This window comes from Stegostoma tigrinum, chromosome X (assembly GCF_030684315.1).
Source record: "Stegostoma tigrinum isolate sSteTig4 chromosome X, sSteTig4.hap1, whole genome shotgun sequence".
Classification (NCBI taxonomy): domain Eukaryota; kingdom Metazoa; phylum Chordata; class Chondrichthyes; order Orectolobiformes; family Stegostomatidae; genus Stegostoma; species Stegostoma tigrinum.
Genome location: NC_081404.1, coordinates 5,850,988 through 5,876,568, shown reverse-complemented (window position 1 = coordinate 5,876,568; position 25,581 = coordinate 5,850,988). Strand labels below are relative to the sequence as shown.

At 41.5% G+C, this 25,581-nt stretch overlaps 1 protein-coding gene across 1 annotated transcript; it reads left to right on the top strand.

Moving 5' to 3' along the window:
- Positions 1–25,175, top strand: LOC125448196 (DAZ-associated protein 2). Its single transcript, XM_048523310.2, has 4 exons — positions 1–134; positions 10,808–10,932; positions 18,261–18,479; positions 23,769–25,175. The coding sequence occupies exons 1-4, from the start codon at positions 122–124 to the stop codon at positions 23,895–23,897; spliced, it is 486 nt and encodes a 161-aa protein (XP_048379267.1). The 5' UTR covers positions 1–121; the 3' UTR covers positions 23,898–25,175.
- Positions 25,176–25,581: the final 406 nt, after the last annotated feature.

Genomic DNA, 25,581 nt, shown 5'->3' with positions numbered 1-25,581 from the left:
TGCGTTTCCAGGGAGTGATGGGCGGTGCTGCCACAGAATCAGAACAAGGAAGTGAGTCGCTTGAACGAAATCAGTCGGAGCTTGGAGAAACCGAGAATCGATAGCGCACGCTGCATTCAGTATGAGTAAAAAAGGTAAGTCTGGGCTTTTGTCCGGATTAAAACCAGGGAAGCTTTGGTGGTTTGCACCTTGCGAAGCCCAGCCTAAGTGCGGCTCTTGGACAGTGGTGAGTGTGGTCGCCCAATCAAATTAGGACCATTGGCTCGACTTCAGTCTCGATTGTCTCCTGGCCAAATATCCTTGATCGAAGTAAGAGGCCAGCCCTGATTTACACAAACACTGCGAATTATTTTCAATTTATTTTTGAAACTACTAACAGCTGACAGGAATGTTAGTACATGTTTTTTTTCAAACCCTCTGAGGGAAATTCGTGTGTTTTCCCCTCCTGCCCGTTGTAGACCTATTTTCCAATACCTCCCTCTGTTGCGAGGATTAGGCCCTTACAGCTATGCTAATGTAATGTCCTCACGCACACAGTTGTTACTGGAGACGTGGTCATGACGTTGGGAGCCTTACCTTTTCTTCCGCTCTGAACTCTGCGTAGATTTTGAGCAAACAATGAACTACGCCACCGGTGGCAATGTAGATGCTCGCTGGGGTGGACAGATTCAAAGTTTGGTGATGTATCAAAGTCATTGTAGCATTTGATCGGTGTCAAAACTTGGCGCAATGTTCCATTTAAGCACCTTGTGACTCACATCAAAACACTGACAAATACAAGTTGTTGAGTGATAATGGGATCTTAATAAAATATCAGATTGACGAGCCGGTTTTGCTCAGCGCATCTTGCACTGACTCGAAATGTCTCCACACCTTAAACTGGTTTAAAATAGGCTAATTAATGTCATAAAATTTGTTGTTTGTGATAATGAGATTTCAGTGCCTGGTATTCTTAAGTAGTGCGTGTCCCTTGTGGATAGCCAGCTCCGCCTGCTGCTGATGTTTTTCTGAAAAACAATTCTGTTATCTAAAACGAGTATAAAATAGAAGCATTTGTCGCTATAATGTGATTTATGATCCCCTAAATCTGTAAGTGAAGTCTTGACTACTGTCACTTCATTCCACTAGAGAGTTTTTCCATGTTGAAATTGAGAAGTTTCTGGATAATGTCCCTGAGATGAATTTCTTCGGTCCGCCTCCCCCTCTCTCCCTATTTATTCCAGTTCCCTCCCCCCATCCCCCTCTCTGATGAAGGGTCTAGGCCCGAAACGTCAGCTTTTGTGCTCCTGAGATGCTGCTTGGCCTGCTGTGTTCATCCAGCCTCACATTTTATTATCTTGGAATCTCCAACATCTGCAGTTCCCATTATCTATGAATTTCATGTTGCTACCACAATTCTGCTGTGCTGGATTCCATGTCTGTCCTGGATTCCTCAAGCAATTGTTTCATGTTTAAGATTATTAAACCTTGGTACGTGAACTTTGGCATTTATTTCCCCATCTTCAATTGCTTTTTAGGAACAAGAACAGGAGTAGGTCATTCAGTTCACTGAGCCTGCCCAATCATGCAATGCACTCAAACATTTTAATGCCTTTTTACCCACTTTATCCCCAGAAATCTATCAATCTCTGCCTTTTAAACATATTTGAAGATTGAGCTTCCCATTGGTAGAGAATTCCAAGGATTCACAACCCTCTGAATAATAAAATTTCTCCACGTCTCAGACCTAAGTGTTATCCCCATTATTTTTAATCTGTGCCCCCTGGTTTCAGACCTGGTTCTGTTATTTAATATGATAGTGGCTGATTGAACACTTCAATGCCTTTTTACCTCCAATATCTCCATAACCCATTATGCCACTGGTAAACACAAATCTATCAAACCTCGAATTTAAATATGCTTGAAGACTGAGCTTCCACAGCCCGCTGGGATAGAAAATTTCAACAATTCACAACTCTCTGAGCAAACTATATTCTTCTAATTGGTCCGAAATGGCATCCCCTTAGTTTTTAAGTTGTTCCCTCTGTTTCTAGATTCACCCACCTGGTGAAATATCTTGCCTTCACCTACCCAGTCTATTCCTTTTAAGTATTTTGTAAGTTTCAATCAGGTAACCCCTTTGTCTTTGAAACTTTAGAAAATGCAGGCCTGGTTCACCCAATCTCTCTTCAAATGACAGTCCTGCCATCACAGGAACAAGTCTAGTGAACCTTCATTGCACTCCCTGTATGGCATTAATATCCTTCCTGAGATGAGACCAAACCTTCACACACGCGGTGCAGTCGAACCAAACACTATTTAAGCAAGATTTCACTACTTCTGTATTACAGATCTTCTTGCGATGAAGTCTAACATTCTCCATTAGGCTTCCTAATAGCTTACTGAACTTTTGTTATATTTTAGTGACTTCTTGATAAGGAAACATTGTCACTTTGTATACTTTACACTCTTGCCATTGAAGAAATAATCTACATTTCCTACCAAGGTGGATAATCTTCACATTTTTTCCATATTTTATTCCACTTTTGCCCATTCAGAAAAGTTGTGGTAATACACACTTCAGTCTTGACTGGACACCATCCATGACAAAGCAATGTCTTGAATGTTGTTGGAGCTGATTAATAGTAATGCCAATGAACATCAAAGGGGATGATTAGATTCTCTCTTGTTGGAGGTGACCATCCTCTGATGTTTGAGACAACAATATTTTTCCCCCTGAGTTCCTTAGCTTCCATGCTAAATACTGATGCAAAATAATAGTTTAGGATCTCTCCTATCTCCTGTGATTTCACACGCAAAAGACCTCGTTGATCTTAAAGGGGTCCTATTACCTCCTAGTTACCCTTTTTCGCCCTTGATATACTTGTAGGATCTCTTTGAATTTTCCTTAATCTTATCTGCCAAAGCTATCTCCTTTCCCCTTTTTGCCCTCCTGATTTCCACCTTAGATGTACTCCTACAACCACTATACTCCTCAAGGGGTTCACTTGATCCCAGTTATCTATACGTGACACATGCTTCCTTCATTTCCTTGGCTAGAGCTTGAAGATCTTCAGTCATCCCATTTTCCCTACTTCTACCAGCCTTGCCCTTCCCACTAATGGGAACACAATTGCTTAAATATAAACAGAAATTGCTGGGAAAAACTCCGAAGTTCTGGCTTCATCTGTGGACAGAAAACAGTTAATATTTTGGATTCAGTAACCCTTCTTTAAAAGTGTATTGCTGAAGATATTTGAATCTACTGGGCCACTGAGTCTTGGCTGCAGTGTTGCCCCTGGGCCCAGATGATTTGTTTTCCAGTAACCACAATCATCTTCCTTTTGTGCTAGGTATGAGTTCAGTTAGCTAATGTTCTCCTGATTCCCATTGGGCTGGTTGGTCCCATGTTCAGCCACATGCTGTGTTAATATCCAGGACAATCCTTTTCACCTCACACCTAGGATTCTGATTTTGTGCCAAGATTGTAATGAGGTCTGGAATTGAGTGGCCCTGTTGGCACACAAACTGAGCATCAATGAGCTGGTCATTGATGAGTGCTGCATGACAGTGCTCCATCCGTGACTTTAATTATCTGGAGTTGGCTAATAAAGTTCTAATTGGCTGAATTGGATTTGTCCTGCTTTTAGTGGATGGGTATCTTGGCAACTTCCCTCATTGTGTTCAACAGTTAGCTTCTGGGGACTTGTAAACGTTTTTTCCCTGATTTGCTGAATATCTTAGCTACTTTTATTCAAGCCTCTACTTTTGGTACAGCGAGTCACTGAGCAGTGAGATGCATGTTTGCATCTGTAGTTGTTTAGCCATTGAATTCCTGATCTTGGCTGTGCCATCCAGATGGCTGGAGACTACCCATTTCCCAAAAGTGAAAGGCGGCCACCATTCTGTACTGTAGCAACATCTCTCTGCAAATTCACAATTTGGAACAAGTCTTGTGCCGTAACACTTCCAAGATTTACAATCCTAAGGGAGTGAAGAGTTTGCAATGTTGAGCCCCTCCAAAATAATGAGTTGCATTAGAAGATGCTTCTTGATTTTTAAACATTGAAAACACAGCAGGGAAAAAACACACAGTATCCTACCATCTCTCAGGCTGTGTTTTACTTTAGTCAGAGAGTATACAGCCTCCATCTAGTGGCCACAGCTTGTAATTTACTTTCTGATGTTAAGGTCACACTTGCAGGATCTCAGGAATCCAGGTAAACACCAAGGACAGCAGAGGAGAATGCTTGTAATGTTAAATTGTCAGCAAGAAAAGCAAAGTTTCTTTTGAAATAAGCAAAATAATATGTTTTATTTCCAGTAATGCCAAAAGCGATGTCATCAAGTTTACAATTTAAAAAAGCAATAAATTTGAAGAAAATTTAAGTATTCTGGCATAAAAACAATTTTCAATAAAATTGAACCTGGTTTACCTCTTAACTGGTTTCATATTTCCCACAGCACTGTGGTGAGATGATTTCTGAAAACAGTTTTGGTATTTTTATAACTTGTTTCTAGTGTTGGTGATTTGTATTGTACAAAGATATAAAGAAACTTTTTAAGTGGCTGTTGGTTCAGTTGGTACTACGTGACTGACGGTGGTAGACCTTCCCTCCTGAGTCTCTCTGACCTGTCTGCAGCCTTTGACACAGTGAACACACCATCCTCCTCCAGGCCCCCTCCACTGTCATCCAGCTGGGGGAGCGCAGGGAGACTGCTCTCACCTGGTTCCGTTCTTATTCATCTCCTCATACCCAAAGAATCACAAACAATCTCCTCTCTTCCTCCTCTTATTCTCTCTGATAATCCCTCCAGGATCTATCCTTGTTCCCCTCCTATTCCTCATCTCCAGACTGCCCCTCAGTGATAAAATCCAAAGGCACAGTGTGGATTTTCACGTGAACGCTTTGTCATGTTGATCTTAAGATGAACTTCTGAGCCCATGCTATTTCTAAAACCATCTATTTCCACCAGTGTAACATTGCTTGACTTCACCCTTGTCAGAGCTCATCTGTTGAAACCTTTATTGATACTTTTTGTTACCCCTCTCAACTCTTCCAACACAGTCCTGGTTAGTCTCCTACACTTTGGAGCTCATCCAAAACTTTGCTGCTCTAGTCTTAATTGAAAGTGAGGCCCATTCCAGTGATCAGCCCTGCCCTCACTGAATTGCCTTGACTCTCAGTCAGGCAACATCTTGATTTTAAAATTTTCAGCTTTGTTTTCAAATCCCTCTGTGGCTTCAGCACTCCATAACTCTAACCTCCAGCCTCATACCCTTCCCAGACAGCTTTACTGTAATTCTGGCCTCTTGTGCATTCCCATTTATAATTGATCTACCTTGCTTTCCTCCTTTTTTGAGACATTTCTTAAAACCTACCTCTGACCAACTTTTTTTAGTCATCTGACATAATAGCATGTGACGTTTTGTTTGTGTAGTGCTCCTGTAAACTTTCTTGGGACATTTTAATTATTTTGAAGGCAATGCATAAATATTACAATAGAGTCATACTGTGTAGGAGAGGGCATGTTTACTGAAGGGTTGCTCCCAGTGGAAGACGTGATGGAAAGTAACTGGCATATGAGCTGAGCCAAAAAAGACTGTTTAAATTTCAGACCGAGCTTTTTAAATGAATATCTACCCTTTGGGTAGTTGCATGGAAGATGAATGTGAATTCATGAACAGATTTTTTCCTATTATTATTGAAATGTCAGTGTTCTGAGATGGCTTGGAAGCACTAATGAGAAATCTGGCATTTTACAAAAAACTACTAAAATGTGACAGTCTTACTCTGTGTAAGTTTACCTGATAAACGTGATTCATACTTTGTGATAGTCTATTAGTGTTTGTCCATCCATTGAAAAGCAGAAGATTGATGTACATTCTTGTAAAGAGCAGTGTTTAGGGAATGTTTAAATGCTGCTAGGTGGTGCGTAGCAAAACAGTTACCTAGTTTTGACAAGTGGCAAATACTGGAGGGCAATGGTACAGTGAATCTGTTCCACGCATAAAGATTTCTGGACTAGAGAACATGATTTTCAAAAAGCCAGAATTTTGCTGGTGTAATGATGGTGACTACTGGTAGTTTTACCATCACTGAAACTGATAGGAACGCTGGCTTCTGTAAATGCGGAGTAAAACATAAAAATGCAGAAGTTGCTGTCAGTGATTCACTGCATTTTCTCAAGGTTTGCAGCAGATACAGATGGTAAATCATAGAATTGTACAGTACAGAAGCAGCCCTTCAGCCCACTTAGACTGCACTGACTCAAAGCGGCTCTGAATCTAATCTGGTCCCATTATCCCGCACTAGACCTGTAGCTTTGAATGCTATAACATTTTAAAGTGCTCATCCACTGTTTGTTGTTTTTTTTTGTTTTTGAAGATTGTGAGGTTGCCCACCTGCACTGCCCTCCTAGGTACTGCATTCCAGATTCCTGCCAGCCTCTGGGTGGAAAAAGAATGTTTCCTCAACCTCCTGCCTCTCTCCTTAAAATTATGACCCCTTTTGTTACTGGCCCTTCACCTAAGGGGAACAGCTTCATTCTGTTCACCCTCTCCATGTTCCTCCTAATCTTACACACCTCTGTAAGGTACCTTCTCCTTTCATAGTCATACAGGATGGAAACAGACCCTTCAGTCCAACTTGTCCATGTTGATCAGGTTTCCCAAACTAAACTGGTCTCATTCGTCTTTGTTTGGCCCATATCCCCCTCAACATTTCCTATTGGTGTACCTGTCCAAATGTCTTTGAAATGTTGGAACTCTACCTGCATTACATATCTTTCTCTGGCCGTTCATTCCATATATAAACCGCCTCTGCTTGAAAAAGTTGCCTCGTAGGTCCCTTTTTTAAATCTTTCTCCTCTCACCTCAAAACTATGCCCTCTAATTTTGGACTCCCCTACGCTACGGAAAAGATCTTTGCTTTTTACCTTATCTATGCCCTTTTGTGATTTTTATAAACCTCTATAAGGCCTCCCCTCAACCTCCTACACTCCAATGAAAAGTGTCCCAGCCTCTCCAGCTTCTCTCTACAACTGAAACCTTCCAGTCCCGGTAACATCCTGCGGTAAATCTTTTGTGCACCCTTTCTAATTTAATAATATCCTTCCTATAGCAGGGAAGCTAGAATTGTACGCAGTGCTGCAAAAGTGGCCTCAACAACATGACTCCATCTCTATTTAGAATTGACTTGAATAAAATTGAGCATTTCCCTTTTTAGGCTATTAGTTTTGCTTCAAGTTTGTGGGAAATATTGCATCTCATTGAATGAGGGTGCTCTCACAGTGTGCTAACGTAAAGATAGTACAACTTTATTTTATGTTTTTGATAGTGAATTGAACTGAGAAAAGGACTGTTTGGTGGTGGGCGGGGGAACGTGGGGGAAAAAAAGGACTGAAGAAGGAGCGAGAAAGCAAGTCACCTGAAGCTCATTGTAACAGGAGATGGCTCGGCTCCAGGGCACAGCCTACAAAGTGAGATTTGGCTGGTAACAGGTTGCTGATTGAAGATGTGACCAGTTGTGGATGTCATAAATCAAAGGCCAACAGCAACGATATGATCGGAAAAATTAAAATCAAGAGCTGTGGGTGCTGAAGAACTGAAACAAAAAACTGAAAAAATGCTGGCAAAATGCAGCTGGTCTGAGAGCATCTATGGAGAGAAATAGAGTTCATGTTTTGAATCTATAGGTTTGAGGCTGGAAAAGAGCAGCAGGTCACACCACCTTAGAGGAGCAGGAAAGTCGATGTTTTGGGCCGAAATGCTTCGTCTGATGAAGGGTTTTGACCTGAAATCTTTGACTTAACTGCTTGTAAGGTGTTGTCTGACCTGCCTTGTTTTTCCAGCCTCTCTCAGACTCTGGCTTCCAACATCTACAGTCCTTTGTCTCCGATTCATGTCTACAGACTGGTGACCCTTCTATACAACTTTTGAGTAGCTGAGCAACTTGTATGGGGGTGAACAATGTTGGCAGCCTCTCTGTCTTACTTTCTCCTGAAGAAAGTCAGTTTATTTTATCTCACCAGTTGCAGTAAACTGTAGCTTCTAACCAATAAGTTGGAGACTTCTTATAATGCATTTTCGTATGCATGCATGTGCCTGTGGGTAGGTGGGATGCTTTAAAGTTTAAACTAGTAGAGTTCTGTGTTGGTTGCTTTATTTTTTTCCCCTGTGGTTACTACATATTTACTTGCAATAAGTAGTTAAGTACAGAAGCTTTGTCTATGTTTTTTTATTAATCTGGGTCAAGCTGACTGGTAACGTGGAGACTTCGTGTAGTTTACCAAAAGATTAAACGTTTTTTGCTTTTGGGAATAGTTGGGACTTGATTTCCAGTTCATTAAGTTCACAATTACTGCTAAATTGTCTAACTGACCCTGGAAGACTAATTTTACATACGTATAATGTCAAATCTCATTGTGATTTAAAGTTTTTAGTACATATTTTAACTTGATGACTGAAGCATACACATGACATTATTTCACTATCTGTGAACATGGAGTGCAGAAGTGTACAGATTTTTCTTTCTCTTTGTGTTTCCTGATTTTACTGTCTGAGAATATTCTCAGTGATTGGTTTCTTAACCTGCTTGATACCATCACTGCTGCTAAATGTCTCAAAATTCCCTTTGGCTTGTAGTTTGGTTCCACTTTTTTGGATCCAATTTGAATGTCTCTTGCAGTTTTGCACCCTGGCCTAAAGGTTTACTTTACCTAATCAGTGACTATAATCTGACTCTGGCAGTTATCTGCAAAACTGTTTTTATTTACACTATAATACATATTGTACTGTAAGATAAGTACATCTCTCTCCTAGTACATGCTGTTTCTGTTCTCCTGACTAATATAGTAACGTGTGATGATGTAACAATCTCATTACTATTGTGTGACTTGGCATTTTCTAAGGCCAATCTATGTCAAAGTGATGTCTTCATCTTTTATGGGTGACTTTTTTCAAGGTCTGTGGTGAGTGTTGGCATTTAGCCACTGACCATGAAACCCAAACCAAAGTGCAGTTACTGGTGTTGGTGCTTAGTGGTTAGAATACGTTTTAAAAATTCTTTTGAGTTATGGGTGTAACTGGCAAGACCAGCATTTGTTGACCAGTCCTAAATGCCCTTTTTTTTTGGCTAGGCCATTTGACCAGGCAGTTAAAAGACAACTGTACTGTATTGTTCTGGGTCTGGAATCACTTATGGGCCAGACTAGGTAAAGAGAGAGCAGATTTACCTTCCTGAAGGCAATTAATGAACCATTTGGGTTATTATGAAAATTGATAATATTGTTCACCATGAAACTGAGACTAGCTTTCAATTGAGCCTCAGTTTCACTGCATACCTCGATGGAATTTGAAGTGGTATTCCCAGAGCATTAGACTGGACCTCTGATTTAGCTAATCCAGTGACATTACTGTTACCATCAATTTCTACATTACAAAATCAATGTTGAGCAGAAAGGTTGGATCCTTGTTTTACTTCCTTTTTTGCATTTAACCACTTTTGAACATCTGTGCGACAGGGTGTAACAATTGGCGCCTTTACTGTGCACTGACACCAGCATTAGGGCAGTGATCAATGCCGTTTATGCAAGAGTCATTTCGTTTCTCCATGACAAAGTCAGTGCTGCAGCCTGGGCAGTCTGATTTGGGCTTTGTCAGGCGCAGGGTGCCATTGACTGCGCACACATGCCACTGAGAGGGCCATATATCAATATTTGGAATTCATCAACAGGAAGGGGTTCCATTCCATTGATGTCCAGGTCATCTATGATCAGTGTTACCTCTTATTACTTAGGTGCCTGCTACCCTTGCAGCTGCCCTGACTTGTACATCCTGGAGCAGTCCCCCTGACTGATGCAAAGCATAAGTTTCATGTTGCTCATGCTTTGACCAGGATGGAGCAGAGCATGGGGTTGCTGAAGATATGATTCTGCTGTTTGCACCAGTCTCTAGAGGAGCTTTGGGAGGGCCCTCCAGTGTAGCCTGGGCAATATCATCCTGGCCTGATGTGCTGTGCACAATTGGAGCAGGCAGCAAGGTGATGTGACAGATGCTGAGGAACTAGGAGAATGGGAGCAGCTTTCCAAGGAGGAACATAAGGATAATGGGGAGAAAGAAACTCTCTTTCTGCTTGTCAGAGCTTGGCAGCGTTGCGTATTACAAACAAGGAAGGGCTTTATTGTCATCCTTGTTCCAGCAGATGACTGCTGGGTGCAGCAGACCATTGTGGAATGGTCATGATACCGGCATTTGGCTTGCATTGTGGGGATTACCTTCAGCTTCTGATTTTTCTGTGTCCGTGTGCCTTGAGCAGTATGGTTTTACGGCTGCTGAAGAAGGGTCCAGACCTGAAACATCTTTTCCTGCTCCTCTGATGCTGCTTGGCCTGCTGTGTTCCTCCAGCTCTACACCTTGTTATTTCGTGGTTTTACGGCTGCTGTGCCATCACATAACAGACTATGCTGGATTGCCAACACTTGCCTGGGCACATGGTAAGATGGGAATGAAATTGGATGAGAGGAATGCTGTAATGGCAGGATAAGTAGTTAATAAGGTGAATTTGATAAGGAATGACAAACTCTCTTGCTAAGCCCTGCAGCACAAAATTGCTCCAAAATACCCTGGCTATGTCCAAGGTGCAAATATACATAAGATTCTGCCGTAGGTGTTCTACTGTATACAGCCTAATTCCCCAGATGTAGGTTTTTGCCCCACGCCAACAACAAATCAATTGAACAGACATTGATATTTAAATCTAAAATCGTGGTGCTCTGAACTGACTGTCTTGTGTGTAAATCTTCCCTCATCATTTTACCATTTTAGGAGCATATCCTCAGCAGCAAAGTTATCCGACACAGCAGCCGACAATGGCTCCGCCAAAACAACAGCCCACCGCTCAAGCTGCTCAGGCACCACCTTACACCGAAGCTCCTCCATCTTATGCCGAGGTGAGTCAGCTAGTTTGCATCAACTCTTAGATGAATGAAGCACTCTGCAGTGGCCTTTAAAAGCATCACAACATCAAAGGTATTTGTCGTTCAGTAATAGTGCAGTGAATGGGAGTTGGTCAGCCCAGCCAGCTGGTTTATGATGCAGAGTGACAGTAACCGCGTGGGTTCAGTTCCCCCACCAGCCAAGGGTTACCGTGAAAGACTCTCCTTCTCAACCTCTTCCCCTTGTCTGAGGCATGGTGACCCTCCAGTTAAACCACCACTGGTCATCTCTCTCGAATGAGAGACCAGGCTGTGATCCAGTAAGACTATTGTGATGTTGTTTTTCTCTCGCATGCTCTGTCTCTGTTTAGAAACCTTACTTTACTCAAAAAAAAAAAGTGATGTTGGAGGTGAAGAGGGTGCTTTACCACTGAATAAAATATGACATTGAGAGGCATTAGTCTGTGGAAATGATAGTAATGGTTTTGTAATTAGCACAACTCCCATTAAACCTGTAGAACATGATGAACATCAATACGTGCAACTGCGTGTGTGATTATATATAGAATTTCATGCCCTAGTTCTCTCGGATCCTTCTCTTGAGCTGCCTCAGTCTCCATACTTCCTTAAGTACTCTTTACCTCCGTATTCCTGAAGAATAACCATGCTGTTTCTCCTGTTTTTTTCCCCCTCTTGCCTCCTTTCCCTCATTTCTATACTTTGTACCTCACCTTTTATAAGCACACCCATATCCCAGTCCCTCCCTCGTTGCAGTCGTGGCAATCCACGTGTTTTCTGAGAACCCGGGATACAATCTCACCGACTGCTTCCTAAATCTAATTGCACCAGCACTCCATCCTCTTCAATAAATTCCACAATGAACAGAGTTTGCAACCCAGCATGTATATTCTATGGCTCTGACCTAATTCTCTCACTTGCTCTCTGTTTCCCTTCCTCCAGCCCAACTTGTCAGAAACACAGGTGAGGTGTCTGTGGTCAGTTATACCAGACAGTAAATGTTTAGGCTCCTGGCAGCTGAGCTTGTTTTCAGGAAGTACCCTTTGGTGTACTAATGGGTTGAAGTAAAATGTAACCTTACCTGTTCTGAGTACAAAACATGCTGTACATTTACAAGATTCAAAGGTTTTGACTGATTTCAGAATTACCTAACTGCTGTCATTGGCGAAGGTCAAATTCAGATCCATTTTACAGTTATTTCAAGAAGAATATTAAATTTAAAAACTATAGTAAGATAACACCCTGATCATTAGATTTGGGTGCTTGTTATCAGGGTTCAAAACTGAAGTTGTTTAAGTTTGTTCATTTATGCAGTCAAAATATGGCATTGGACTAATTCTCAAATGTTGGATTCTGTGACATGGCCTCCTTGGTGACTTGCATCAGGGAATCTCTCTCCCAGCAGCGTTAGGGTACTAATTCTGTTCTTACCCCCATTATCATTATGTTCTCTGTATGCTAGGAAGGTTCTTGTGGAAAAGGTTCGAGCCATCTTTGGCATAGATGTTAAGTCTTTTCATGGCCCTCTTGATCCACCTAGGTATTTTTGCACCAACAAAGTACATTACCATTCCTAGACTTTGAGTTATCCAGTTGTCAGAGAGTTTCTGTGGAGGTGACGTTTGCTTGCCTTTCTTCAGGAAACCATGTCTGCTTGTATTCCTTAAAGTGGAATAAAACCTCTCAATTAAGTTTCTCTCCTCCTCCCCCCCCGCGCCTTCGGATTTTTTTTTCATTGGTTGGCCTGTAAGCCAGCTATTCTGCCCATATGCTCTCAATTAAAGAGATTGGGTACAATTCCTGATTTGGCAACCCCATCCATTCTTCTGCAAGTTAGTTTCCCCAGTTGATGGTGTTTGGTGTTTGTGGAAATGAGACATGGTTAAACTTTCACAACGACACAGAATAAGAACTATTGCCCCTGTTGGCGTTAGGCCACGAAGTGTGGTGTTTGTCTTGAACGGGATTGGTGGGGGGGAAGGCGTGGGAACAGTGTTGATGGGGGCAGGTGTTAGATTAAGCTGAATTTTAGTTGACCAGTGTCTGACAACTGAGCTATCTGGGTATATTGGAAAACTTGGACCTTCCATTCTTCGAAAGAGGCAAATAAGATGGGCCTGTAGTTAGAACTCGGTTGCAGGGTAACTGCAAGTACAACCTGTTATAAGCTAATTTCATGACTGTGGTTATCAGGATGTATACTCCCACAGAATTTTCAATACCTGGTATGACATCTACGTAAAAGAACACTGGCAAAAACTGAGGAGACATTCAAGAGGCAGCCGTGTACAGATAGCAAAATCATAGGTTTTCTGTGGAAAGATGAACTGAATGGCCTCGGTCACTTGTATGTTTCAGCTAAGCCGGGGATGTTCTTGATTAGTCTATAGCTGCTATAGGTGTGGTTGGTTGAATGGTTCTCAAATGTTTTTTGGTTGAAGGATCCCTTTTCAAATGGACTAGTAATCAATAGCCTCTCTATTAAAGTTTTATATTACTATAAATTGTCCTATGTTTGCATTCTTCAGAATCCTGTTAAAGAGATGTGCATGGCATCTTCTGGGGGCTTGTCTGAAAAATTCAGCAACATGCATGTTGAATGAGTGCACAACATGTCTTGGGGTTTTTTTGGTTGTTAATGGAATGAATGCTGTAAAAGAAATTGCAGTGGCCCAGCCTTTTGACTGTTCAATTTAAAGTATTAGGCCTAGATTTTTCAATTAGGAAGATTGTAGTTGCTGAAGCATAGACTAGAACGGCGCCTCTGGACTGTGTGAAAGGTGCTGCACCCAACTCTCTCTCTCATAAAGTCGGATATTTCAGAGGGTACTGCTTCTGACTTAGCTACCTGGAAAGTTAGCCAGGAGAGATCAGAGGGATTAAAACCTGCTATAACTCCATTATAGGATAACCTACGGTATTCAGCCTGCAGCAGTTCATGAAGACAGCTCATCACTGCCTTCTCCAGGTGTAACTACGGGCAAGCAATAGGGCAGTCAGCAACTCTTGCCAGCGAAATTTTTAAAAAAAAGTTTGACTTGAAGCACGGCAAGGCATAATTACTGTAAGAGCAGTGCACGACGTATGAAGGCATTAAACAAAATAGCATTCCAGAAAGGTAAATACAAAAAAGCCCAAAAAAAGTTCAAGATGTATCGTAGATATTAGTATTAAAAATAGTTGACTTAGTGCTGCTAAAATTGTGTATGATGGGAAGAATCTGCTGCAGAAAGAAATATCTTTTACAAAGGCACTATACACTTATTCTCACTACATTTTAATGACAGCACTGAGTTCATTACCTTTTTCATACAGTCTGTTCCCATGAGCACGCTGAGATGACTTTGCCTGCTGTTGCAAAGTCAGGTGAATTTAAAATAACTTTGACTGCAATGCATAATTTCTGTGTAATTCTAAGAGCCCAACTAACCAATGGCATTTATCTTCCACAGAAACACTGATCGTAATCCCATGTGCCAACCGCATCCTTCTAACCTATCAAATTGGAAAAGAGACCAGTCACAAATCATTTTGTTCTAGTAGTATTGTAGTGATTTGTAACCAGATCAGCTAGCTTGACCTCACAATGTGAGGCCCCCGATTGGAGCTGTTAACCCTGTCCAATCGGAGCCCTGGCTGACAGATAAGAACAGGAGGGTCAGAGGTTCTGTTTACCCTGTGAGCTGGCTCTGAGGAAGCTGAATCAGTGTCAAAGACTTTCTACGTGTAAATAAAGGGTGACTTGCTGAAGAAACACAGGCCTCAGAGGAGTCATTTAAAACACACTGAACTCCCTCTTAAATAAGTTTGGGATTTTTGAACACTGTGGCCAGATAGGAAAGATTGTGCCAGCTCTCATGCAGCAGAGCTGTTGCACAGCGTGGCCAACCTATGTCAAGGTGCAGGAGAACTGTGCCATAGCGAGTTAGAGCTATGGCAAAGATCAGGAGGAAGAACTGGAACAGTGGCAGAGCCCAGGTGGTATGGCTGCATCAAGGTGTGCCAGAGCTCATGCAGCACAACTGTGGCATGGCACGGCAGAGCTGTAGCAAAAGTCAGGTGGCAGAGCCACAGCAGAACTGTAGTAAGATGTGGCAGCAAGGCGCGCTAGAGATCTGCCAGAGCTGTGGCAAGGCATGACCGAGCTGCTGCGGCGAGGCATGGCTGAGCTCAGGCAGCAAGGCATGGCAGACCTGAGGCAAGTGATCGCAAATCTGTGGCCAGGTGAGGCTCAGACTGCAAAGCTGTATTGAAGCATGGCGCTAATGCTATCAAAGTGCTCGTATTGAAATTTATGTGCGTAGTACTTTCAACATAGTTGCAGTAAAGGAGCGAACACTATTAACGTGAACACCCCATGGCCATTTGAAAGCCTTTATGTAATCTTTTGTCTGCTGTAGACTGCCATGGTTTCCTGTTTTTCTGCTTCGCAAGAAGGGAGCTCTGCTGAAATATGTTAAATTGTTCTGACCATCGCTGTTTAGTATCAGCACATTCCTGTTCAGAGAGAGGATATGTATGTCAGACTGACAGGTAGGAAATCTGCCATCGTGTGCATTTTTTTGGGCGCAATTATTCAGAATTAACATGGAAAGGATAACTTCCATTTATATTGTACTTTTAACATTGTGAAACATCTCGGGGCACTTCACATGTCCTAGACAGTGAGCCTCAGAAGGAGATTCTCTGATGTGTGATTTAAAACTTGGCTGAAATTTGGTTTGATAAAGTATTTGATTCTGAACACACTCTAGGCTGTTCTAGCAACTGACTTGAAAAATTGTGGCTTTGTGGTATGGACAACTTGCACAGGCCCAGAGAGGTGAACTAATTATTTTCACGTTTTGGGTAGAAAATGTAAGGATTGTAATCACTTTTTTTGTAAAGCAAACAATGAGGGTTCTCACTTCCTGCTTTCATCCAGCTTAGTAATCTCAGCAGTCTTCCAGAACAATCAGGTTGCTGCTGTTCATGCTGCAAAGTGGAATCCGGTTTTGAAGGGGAGTGCAGAGAGACGCAAGATGTTATTCACGTTAAGGCATCATGTTTTCCCTCCCCACCTGCTCCCAGGAGACTCCAGCATTCCTTTTCTCACCTTCTCCTGTACAACACAACACTCCACTCCCTCCACTCTCCTTCATGAACACCATATATGAGAGAGCTGCAAGATCAGTTCAGAGAGGATTTGTGCAAGAACAGAAGACCAAAGTTCTCAATCTCTGGTAGGATTCCCATCCTTAAAAGTGCCAAGTGTAACAACATGCTTCTTTCCCCTCATTTGGAAACTTCTGTTGTGGCTAACCTAACATAAAATGTGAATATTACAGGAAACAGGTTTTCTTTGGTTTTCTTGCTTGGTCTAAATAGTTCAACCACACATACCAAAATACTTTAGTTGAATAATTGCCTCAAAATATTATTAGTTCACCCTGAGATTTACTGGTGACCATAACCATTACAGACTTTAGGCTCTGACAAGTTATTAATTTAATGTTTGCTATACTTCGATTGGAGCCCAAATGTCTTTTGCTTTGTCAGAACAATCTCCACAACTTCCTGCCTCACCCATTAACCTTTCCAGAATTACCTTTTGGCACAAAATTGGTTAATATCATTTGATATTTTAATTAAGAGAGTTGCTAGTTATTTTAATATCTTGATATTAGAATACCTTTTGATGAGCGTGACAGGGAAGAGATGGTTTAACTTACTTAATCTCTCATTTTATCAAAATAAGAAGAAGCTGGAAGTGAGATCTAATATTATCTTTTACTATGAGTAAATGTTATCCCCAGAATGAAGCCCGAGTGGATATCACCTCAGAGCTCTGAAATCAATTGTCTCATCTAAATTTACTGTACTCTGTTATTAGAGGGCTTCCTGGAATGGGTGAGCTTTCAAGATGATGGTACTATTGTGTTATCAAATGTTAAATCTGCAGCATTTGTTATCCCTGAATTGACAGGCTTGTTTGCCAATTTCTCGGACACTTAAGAATCAACCACATAGAAACAGAAAACCATGAGTAGGCCAGAGATAGTAGGAACTGCCGATGCTGGAGAATCTGTGATAACAAGGTGTAGAGCTGGATGAACACAGCAGGCCGAGCAGGAAAGCTGACGTTTTGGGTCTGGGCCCTTCCTCAGAAAATTTTCTGAAGGGCCCAGACCTGAAACGTCAGCTTTCGTGCTCCTCTGCTTGGCCTGCTGTGTTCATCCAGCTCGACACCTTGTTGTCACATGAGTAGGCCATTCAGCCCTTTTTGAGTCTGTTCTGCTGTTCAGTGTGATCATGGCTGATCATCCCACTCACTTCCCTGTTCCTGCTTTCTCTCCATTCCCTTTTACCCCGAAGAACTTTATCTAACTCCTTCTTGAAAACATACAATGTTTTGGCCTCCACCACTTTCTGTGCCTGAGAGTTCCACAGGCTCACCACTGTCTGGTGAGTTCCACAGGCTCACCACTGTCTGGTGAGTTCCACAGGCTCACCACTGTCTGGTGAGTCCCCCTTCCCCCCCTTCCCCCTTCCTGGCCTACTTTGTATTCTGCGACCATGACCACTGGTTCTGGGCCCCCTGGTCATAGGGAACATCCTGTCTAGTCCTGTCAGAATTTTTTCTCTATTAGTTACATCTTCGAGAAATTCCAGTAGATTTGTCAAGCACAATGTCCCTGTCTGTGCTCACTCTGTCTGATCCTGCCACTCAATCTTTTATCATTTTCCCAGCTACCAATGTCGGGCTAACCGATCTATAATTACATGGTGGTCTTTTTTAAAAATAGTAGGCCTGAATTCATGTTGGGGTCAGACCAGTAAGATTGGCAGATTCCCTTCTCTAATGGGCACAAGGAAACTAGCTGGTTCTATTACTGAGACAATCTTTATGCCAGTTGATTTTAAGTTCTACCAGTTTTCATGCTGAATTTTGAACCTCTGTCCCAGAGCATTAGCCTGAGCCAGTGGCATCACCATGATAACAGAGTCTCCCACGTATGGAGGAACTAAAGATCTAATTGAGAATTCTAGGGGAATGAGCAGGGGAAGAACACGTGCTGGAAATGTAAAAATATAAATAGTGCTGGAAAAAATTCATCCGCATTTTAAAAAGTAGAAAGACAAGTTAAAGTTTCATCTGTTGTTCCTTCACAAGAATACATGGTTAGAGCTGAAACTTGAACCTGTTGTTTCTCTTTGTCTTGATGGACCTTTTGTGTTTCCAGGAACGTCGTCAGCTGTTTATTTCAAATAGCCTTGGACGACATTATACAGTAAACTTTATCGATTTACTGTGAAATGATCACTTGAATTTGTTTACATCCCAGCTTCACCAGCAGCCAAGATTTGTCCAGGCTCCACCTGGTTATCCAGGTGGCTTCTATGTGCCACGCACAAGCCAAATGCAAATGGGTCCACCTGGGGCAGCCGTGCCCATACAGTACTATGCAGTGCCACAAGTCTTCTCTCCATCTTCAACTGTGGTCGTGAAGGATGGGTTTGATGCAGGTGCCAGGTTTGGGGCAGGAGCCACTGCTAATATTCCAGTAAGTGTCCTAAACAGTTGGTGCTATTGGTATGGTTATGAATATAGTGTGGCACAGTGTGTTATCTGTGATTGTTAAGGGTGAATTGGTTGTAATTTAGTTTTACAAAACTTGCAGTTTCTGTATTATGATGCTAAAGCAACCACAGGTTTTAAAAAGCCAATTATATCATTTTAAGTAACTCATACTGTAATTTCAAACTTCAATAAGAAATGAGTTTAAAAATGACATTTCTAGTAGTCTTTCTCTCCTATCTTTCACCCATTTCTTTTGTCACTTTTTCATTTCTCTTTTTTTAGAAAATGTAATTTTCTGTCTATAGCATGAAAAGTGTAAGAAAATCATCAGACCTATGAATAATGAGTTGAGCTGTTGCAACCTTTTCTTTTATTTTCAGTGCCAATCTCTGTAATTACTAGAGATAATCATTTGGCAGAGTCGACAGGGAGAGGCACTGTGGGGAGGTGGGGGGGAGGGGGTGGGGGGGGAAGCATGGCCAAATTTGGAAAAAGTGCTGAGAAATTCATTTCCAAGGCAATTAATCAAGGTCCAGGAAACCATCATTACCCAAGGTTCATCACTAGAAATAATTAACTGTCTCCACCTGGCTGTCTTGAGTAATAAGGCTATAGAGAACCAGAAGCAGCCGTCTCCATCCATCAGTTGCAATCCCCACTTTACCCCTGCCTTTCAAATAGCAAATATTTATTCCGCTTTATTTGAATTTTATAATGCCTTTCATTTCTGTCTCCGTATCGTTCTGTATTTATGGGCCATTTTGATCATTCTGGGATCCCTAGAAGATCTTGTGTATATCTTTAGTTTCATTCTAATCCACTTGTTTTCCAATATATAACACTCGTAGTCTTAATCTATCTTTGTTGCTTAAATGCCCAATTCTGTTGGCTTTGTTACTACTTCAGCCATGATATTCAATAACCATCCTGAGAAGGGCTATGAAGAGAATTCGTTGGTCTTTGCTGTTTCTTCTGGTCCCAGGCCCCTTTATCCTGTCCAGGCAGTGAGTTCCAGTTACCCACCAGCCTCCTCAATTCCCCTCTTCGCCTTCAACCTTTTACCTTTTACCTTTTAAATCTATGCCTCCTGGTTACTGATACCTCTACTAAAAGAAAAAGTGCCTTCCTATCTACTCTGTCTATGCCCTTAGAAATCTTCTTACCATGTCTCACGCAACACTTTTGCTGTCCCAAAGAAAGCAGCCCATCGCTCAGAACCCCCCACCCCAGGCAGCATCCTGGTGAATCTCCTCCACACCATCTCTACTGTAATCATATCCTTCCTACAGTTTGGTGATCAGACTGCACGCCATCGTCCAGTCATGGCCGAACTAGTGTTTTATACAGCTCCAACATAACCTTGTTCTTGCCTTTTATTAGCCAAGGCGCAGAGTACAAGTATCCCATATGTCGCCTTAACCACCTTCTCTTACTGCCCTGCTGCCTTCAAGGATCTGTTGACATGCACATCAAAGTCCATCTGATCTTCAGTTATTTTCTAGGGTGCTACCTTCATCATATAATTCCTTGCCTTGTGACTCTCCAAGTGCATAACCTCTCAAGGTTGAATTCCATTTGCCACTACTCTGCACAACTGACTAGTCTATCCGTATCCTCCTCTATTTACTTCCATATAGACTACGTTAAATGAATTAGCCTCCTCAAAACTCCTGGTTATCTCTTCTGAAATGTCAAACACAACCTTTGTTTATCAAATTTATGTATACTATCCCTGATTTAATCCATGTCTCTCCACGCGCAGAGATATTCTGTCCCTCAGAATTCTTTCTGGTTATGTCAGTAAGGTTATACTGACTGGCCTGTGATTTTTGTGGTTTGTCCCTTCCTCCCTGTTTAAATAATGAGACATTAGCAGCCCTCCAGTTCTTTTGCACCTTACCTGTGAGCAGCGAGGAGTTGAAAATTACTGCCAGGTCTCCTGATAGTGCCTTTCTAATATCCCAGACGGTTGAGGAAGATGTATCATCTTGGCTTGTGGACTTCTCCACTTTGAAGACTGTAAGACTTTTTTTTTCTCCCCTACTCTCGTCACACACAGACATCCCAAAAAAAAAATACTTGGTGTTATAGGTGGAGGGAAAAGGCACTGGGGAAATATAGTTCGAGTTCCAGTGTGCAGGATTGACGCAATGTTCACTTTGCTTTTTAAGGCTTACTGCTGTCTGCTCTCCTCCTCCAGGTTTCTTTATGTCTTTGCAAGAGGCACAAGGTGATTGGTCCACTAATTATAAAATCTCCTAGTTACTGCTTGAAGGCAACTGCCTACAGCAACTGGTGGGAGAAAATGACTGGCCTTCAGGCATCAGTTACTTGAACTGCAGAGAGGTAGAGCCACACAACCTGCTCCTTTTTTTAGTAGTCCAGAGGCACCTGTCCTTCTGTTGTAAGTACCTAAGCTGTTCACCTATCCAAGAACTAATCAGAGAGCTGTTGTCAGGTTGACTACTTCCAGTATCTAAATTGATCACAATTGCACAAACCAATCAGCTACCTGTTGCTGGACAAATCTCTCTGAATATACACTGTCGGTCTGGGGTTGTGGTGTCTTATCTCTCTCCTCCCATTGTCACAAAACAACTATATAAACACCCCTTGCAGTGAGCCCAGTAACTTGTTAGAAGTGCAGCAATTCTTTCAGTCCTGAGTTTAATAACAGTCCTTTTTTCATCCCAGTCTAAAATCAAAAATAAAGAAAAAGTAAAAGATACAATCTTAACAGCATTTCCTCAGAGTATGGTTTTTCCCTTTTCGTGACTGTTGCAGATTACAAGACTGACTACCTTCCTGTAGCATGTTGCTTTTACTTTCAACTCCCACTTTTTTTCCCCCCATAAAATCTTAGTATAACAAAACACAAAGAACTATCGATGCAGGAGATCTGAAATGAAAACAAATTGCTGATGAAACTTGGCAGGTCTGTGGGGGAGAAGACGTCACATGTTGGCAGGCTTGCTGAGTTTCGCCAGCACTTCCTGTTTTGGTGTCACATTACTGATTATATGCAAATTATTTGTAAATTGCAGAACAGTAACACCCCAAGAGACACATTCCTCTGTGTGAATTTTTCATCCTGTATTGAGGTCTTTTAGAATCTACCTGATTCCCATTGTGTTTAATAAACCCTCTTCCTTTTAAAGGCCAAATCCTTGGACAGCAAGGTCAATGCATTACGCTGATATTTTATATAGACTGAGTGCAGCATGTCTGAATATAGACTGGTTGCTAACTTCACTTTGCCAGTTGTCCCAGTATATTAATGCATGCAATGATCAAGCATGGTATCATACTGATGCTGCCAAACTTGTACAAATCCTGCATTTAGAAATCCAAACTCGCAAAATTGCACCTTTTTTGAGTATATTTGGTTTCTTCTGACTGGAACCGTATCAGCCACTTAAATTGTGTGTTGTGGTTACTTCTAATGATTGACCACAAGAGTCTTGGGTAGAGGATTATAATCATTTATTGAAGTGTACGCGTGAGCGTCCTATCCTAGAACCAGCTAGAACAGAACTCTGAAGATAAGAAACACATCTTTACTGTGCACATGTAGTCAAATAGTTCATTACTCAAATTCCACCTTTGTCTGTAAATAATCACAAAAAGCTGATGCCTTCAATTCCAGATACATATCTTGTACTCACCCAAACAGAACCTATCATCTTGCCCTAGCCTGGCTTTGTCCCTGATACCGTTCGCTTTAACTCTTATCTGCTTATCCTCACACCCCCATCTCCAAACCAGTTAATCCTTCATGATTCCAAAGGCCTTTCAGAAGGATTCTGCTAATACCTGCCTTTAGAGTGTACAAGGTTTGGAGAATTCTGCTCCTTTTTTAGTTTTACCATGAGCATAGAAATCCCTATTTAGCTTTTATAGGTTACAAGAGGCTGTTTAACTCTTTCATATGTTATTCTTTTGGTCAGTGGCACTTTTAACACTGATTTCTTGTAGTCAATGGTTATATCACTGTAAAGCCTTGCTGACTTGAATTGGGTTGACCGTGAGGAACATAGGACAGTACGGGTCCTTCGGCCCAAAATGTGCTGAACTTTTACCCTAAACCTAAGGTCTATCTAACCTCCACCCCTACCTTATGCTATCATCCATATGCCTATCTAATAGCCGCTTAAATGTCCCTAATGAGGCCAACTCCGGCAATGCATTGCACGCCCCGACTACTCTGAGTAAAGAACCTACCTCTGACGTCTCCCCGATATCTACCTCCACTCACTTTATTACGAGGGGGCATTGTTTTAGCTATCTCCACCCTAGGAAAAAGTCTCTGGCTGTCTACTCTATCTATACCTCTGATCATTTTATAAAGTTCTATCAAGTCCCCTCCCATCCTTCGTTGTTCTAAAGAGAAAAGTCCGAGCTCTCAATCTTTCCTTGTAAGACCTTCCCTCCATTCCAGGCAGCATCCTGGTAAATCTCCTCTGCACCTTTTCCAGCGCTTCCACATCTTTCTTGTAATGAGGTGTTCAGAACTGGACACACTATCCCAGATGTGGCCGAACCAGGGTTTTGTATAGCTGGAGATTAACTTTACAGCTCTTGAACTCAATCCCTCTATTAATGAAAGCTAACACACCACACGCCTTCTTAGCAACTCTGTCCACCTGGATGGCTGCTTTCAGGGAACTGTGGACATGACCCCCAATATCCCTCTGCTCCTCCACACTGCCAAGAATCTTTCCATTAACCCTGTATTCTGTTTTCAAATTTGCTCTTCCGAAATGAATCACCTCACACTTTTTACAAGGGTTAAACTCCGTAAAGACCCGTTTTTAATTGAATATCCTGTTTGCCACCAACTCGGGCTTGGGAAATGATATCACCCATTGACATCTCATTTATTTCTTTAAATGGCTTTAATCATGACACCATGTTGTGCTTACTCTAGCAAAGACACTGACTGAATTGTCACCCTGTGCACATGTGGAACGTTGAGTCTGACTGTACTTTACAAAGCTGAACACCAGCTGAGTGGTTAATTTGGCTTCCTGTCCCAAGGCACTCTAATGATTTAGTTCCCATTTGTCAGTGAAAACCAGAGACTTGTCTAGGTACCAATATGCTGCAGAGGAGGAAACTGGAGACGGAGAAGAAGTAAAACTGAAACTTGAATGTATGCTGATTAAGCTGAAAGATAATGTTTGGGTTATTTTTTTTTAAACAGTGGATTCAATTTTACCACGTTCTGTTGGTTAACCTTAAAAGCAACTTCTATTTTTCTGTTTCACTTTAGCCTCCTCCACCTGGTTGCGCTCCTAACGCTGCTCAGATTGCAGCCGTGCAGAGTGGCAACGTTGTTATGACCCAGAGAAAGGCCGACTGGATTTCTGGTGGCTCAGATGGTGGTTACACAATCTGGTAAACAGATGAAAGCATCAACAAGAACATGTTATTGGAAGGAACCATTAACCTTTTATTTGTTTAGATAAGTAATGGGTGTATCTTGATAACTAAGCTGCTTTGAAATATTTTAAAAACCTTCTCTCTTTTTGTGCAGAGTTTAAAGTTGTAGTATATCTGTTAAGCAGGGAGAAATGCTCATAAAACAGAAGAGTCACTTTTAAAAAAGAAATTTTAAAAATGTTGTTTTGTGCCTTTTTTTAGATCAGAATAAACTCCCAAAGAACTGTGGATGCTGGAAATGAGAAATTGTTCAAAGCTCAATAGGTCTGACCGCATCTGTGGAGAGAAATCTGAGTTAACGTTTCAGGTTGGATCGCTGAAACAAATGTTAACTCTAATTTCTCCCTCCACGGATGCTGCCAGACTTGCTGAGCTTTCCCAATTAATCAGAAAGTGGCTTCAATTGATAAATAAAACAACACTTTCGGTGCATTGTCTGTTTGCTATGTCTCTGATCACATTTCAAAATATTGATTTTTGTCTATGAAGGACAGAAATGTGTGGGTAACTGCTGTTAATGAGAAATGTATAAAACCTCATGATGTTCTTCACTTTTTTCAAAAATACATGCGATTTTTGATGGCTGTGAATAGGTCTCCAAAGGGTTAATTGTGCTCATCCCTGAAAGGGAAATTGAGCTTTTTCACCTGTAACCTCTTGAACTGTCTCTTTGCGTAAATATCAGTTTTCTTCTTGGAGGGGTCAGGAATTTTTCTTTCCCACTGTGTGTTTTGATGGTCACTTTTGAGCCCATTTGCAATGTGATTTGTCCAGAGCACCACAACTGATTTTTAATTAAAAAAAAACTTTCTAGACCACTGATTTTTGTTAAAGGCAATGGCGCAATGCATGGATGTGGCTAGAATCAGAGCACCTAAAATGGTTCATTTCCAGACTGAATCCTCACAGGATCAGGGACGTCTTCTGTTTACCTCTTGGCTCTTTCTGAAAATGCTAATTTGTGCTTCTCATTGAAGGAGAACACTCTCTCTCTTTTTGACCAATCATTTCTCAGCTTCTGGAGTGAATTGCTGATTTTGTATTTGCTATGACAAGTCTGTTTAATTCTCTATGTTCAGTTACCAACTTGTACTTGGGGAGTGGGGGGAAAAGATGGCCTGAGTGAAAGGACCAGAAGTATCATTGTTGTGTTGGGTGGCATTCTAACATGTTACATTAGCCTGCCTGTCTGGTGCTTCATATGTCTGGGATAAATAAAGCATTTTTGTTTTGGCAACACTGTTGCCTAAGTTTATTGCCTCAATGAGAAGAGGCTGATTGTATACAACCTCAGTCTGGTCACTTTGTAGCGTTTTAGTTGGCAAGACCACACTTGCTGTGTTACTGAAATGTTACTGAAAGATCAGCCTGTTGGTACCACAATGCAAGTTGTATTGGATGAAATGCATTTAAAAAATGCATAACTTTACGCATGGACTCTTGGTATTTCATAGTCTGACATAAACAAGGCCATTCAGTTCAACTGGCCGCTCGTTAGGCAGAAACTTAATCTTAGTTTGTGACAGCTGTACATAATATATTACTGTTCAAAACTTTTGAACTAGTTGTTATTTAGTTTTTTTTTCACAGTCTATAATAATCTACTATAAGTTTTTCTGACACACCTAATTTATTGAACACTC